The 1,709-nt window shown below is 66.7% G+C and overlaps 1 protein-coding gene across 1 annotated transcript in view; it reads right to left on the reverse strand.

The window, feature by feature from the left end:
* Nucleotides 1–1,709, reverse strand: part of OGFOD3 (2-oxoglutarate and iron-dependent oxygenase domain containing 3) — a gene marked incomplete at its 3' end in the record, with an annotated part of 7,477 nt that continues 5,768 nt past the window's right edge. The window contains exons 7-8 of the mRNA XM_014531247.1: nt 989–1,112; nt 1–125 (exon numbers count right to left, since the gene is read on the reverse strand). Coding sequence (XP_014386733.1) covers nt 1–125; nt 989–1,112 — 249 coding nt within the window. The remainder of the gene's footprint in view (nt 126–988; nt 1,113–1,709) is intronic.

The following is a 1,709-nucleotide window of genomic DNA, read 5'->3' on the forward strand; positions in this document are numbered from 1 at the left end:
CGGGTCAGCGATGCTGTGGTCGGGGTTGCAGGTGAAGGCGATGGTGACGGCGTAGCGGGTGCCCCAGTGCACCCTCTCCACGCGGTGCAGGTTCTCGGACCCCGAGGTGAAGAAGGACACGCGGCCTGGGGAGGAGGAGAGAGATGTGACCCCGGCCACGTGTGGCCTCTGCAACCTGCATCCTACCAAACCGGTACCAGGACCCAGGCGGCGGGGGGAGGCCCACAGCAACCCGGACTGCCTGCCCCAGGACTGCCTGCCCCCAGACTGCCCACGAACTGCCTGCCCACGGGACTGCCTGCCCACAGACTGCCTGCCCCCGGGACTGCCTGCCCACAGGACAGCCCACGTGGGAGCAGAGCGAGAGGGAGGGAACCCGCAGCATCTGGGGGAGTGGTGGGCGGGCCCTCGGGGCAGGGCGAGGGCACCCCAGGCCCGTTGTCCAGGCACCAGGAGATGTGGTGGGTGTGTGTGTGCGCCCTGGGGCCATGCTGGGGGGTCTGTGATGACACTGTGGCTTACAGTGGGGCCTCACGATACAGAAGTTCTACTCAAGCATTTATTGGGCTTAAAACGCCCTCCGGGAGCCCCAGGGGGCACCGCACGCCCCCCCCCCCAGGACCTGGCTCTCCTTCCCCACAGGTCCCAGAGGGAGGGGATGAGCCGTGTGCTCAATGCAAGGTCGATGGCAGCGCCGTGTCCCACTGTGGGGGCAGCAGGGCCCCGAGCTCATTGTTAGCTGCTGGGTCCCGCTGGGGAGGGTCGGGGCGGAGCACAGGGCAGGTGCAGGGGGGCCGGGCAGGCGTGGGAGCCACTCGGCCGGGAGCAGAGCCCAAGGACACGCTGCCTCACCCTCTGACAGATGGGTCCCCCGGGGGTCTCAGCCCAGCGGGCACAGATCCAGGCAAAGCTGGGCACACAGCAGGCGCTCCATAAACGCGGCGCCCGCCCCAGAAACCCCCCACCCAGGGCCGCCTGCAGGTCCCACCTGCTCTGGGCTCCACCGTCTTGTTGGCCCCCTCCTCCATGAACACGAACCGGCCCCCGCCGAAGTCGTCCAGGTAGTCGGAGAGGTACAGCAGCGAGGTGTAGTCGAAGGAGCCATAGGTCACCTGCGAGCCAGGGGGAGCGGCACCGCTGAGCTGAGCCGGCACTGGCTCTTCCCGTGTGGGCCTCAGGCACGAGGCTCTCCCGCCGCCTCGCCTCAAGGGCGCTTTCCTGCACCCACGTCCGGCCCCCCCTGGGATCCCGCACAGTCACGTCCAGGCCCGTGCTCCCCGGGAGTAGCAGGTGCGGGACCCACGGCCAACGCATAGACGCGCAGGGCGAGGGCGGCAACAAGAGCTCCTGCGCTTTCTCCGGGGGGAGGAGCAAAGCTTTTTAAAAACCAGGGTCGCCCGGCCGGCGTGGCTCAGTGGTTGAGCGTCAACCTATGAGCCAGGAGGTGACGGTTTGATCCCCAGTCAGGGCACAGGCCCGGGTTTCGGGCTCCATCCCCAGGGTGGGGCGTGCAGGAGGCAGCTGATCCGTGATTCTCTCTCATCATTGATGTTTCTCTCTCTCCCTCTCCCTTCCTCTCTGAAACTGATAAAAAAAATACACACACATAAAAACAACAACGAGGTAACATGCATCCCATAGAGAACACGCTTGGACGCCCGGGCAGAGCCGAGCTGGGGTGGCCGTGGACAAGCGCCTGGTGCGTGCCC

The sequence above is a fragment of the Myotis brandtii genome, unplaced genomic scaffold (genome assembly GCF_000412655.1).
Source record: "Myotis brandtii unplaced genomic scaffold, ASM41265v1 scaffold797, whole genome shotgun sequence".
NCBI classification, from domain to species: domain Eukaryota; kingdom Metazoa; phylum Chordata; class Mammalia; order Chiroptera; family Vespertilionidae; genus Myotis; species Myotis brandtii.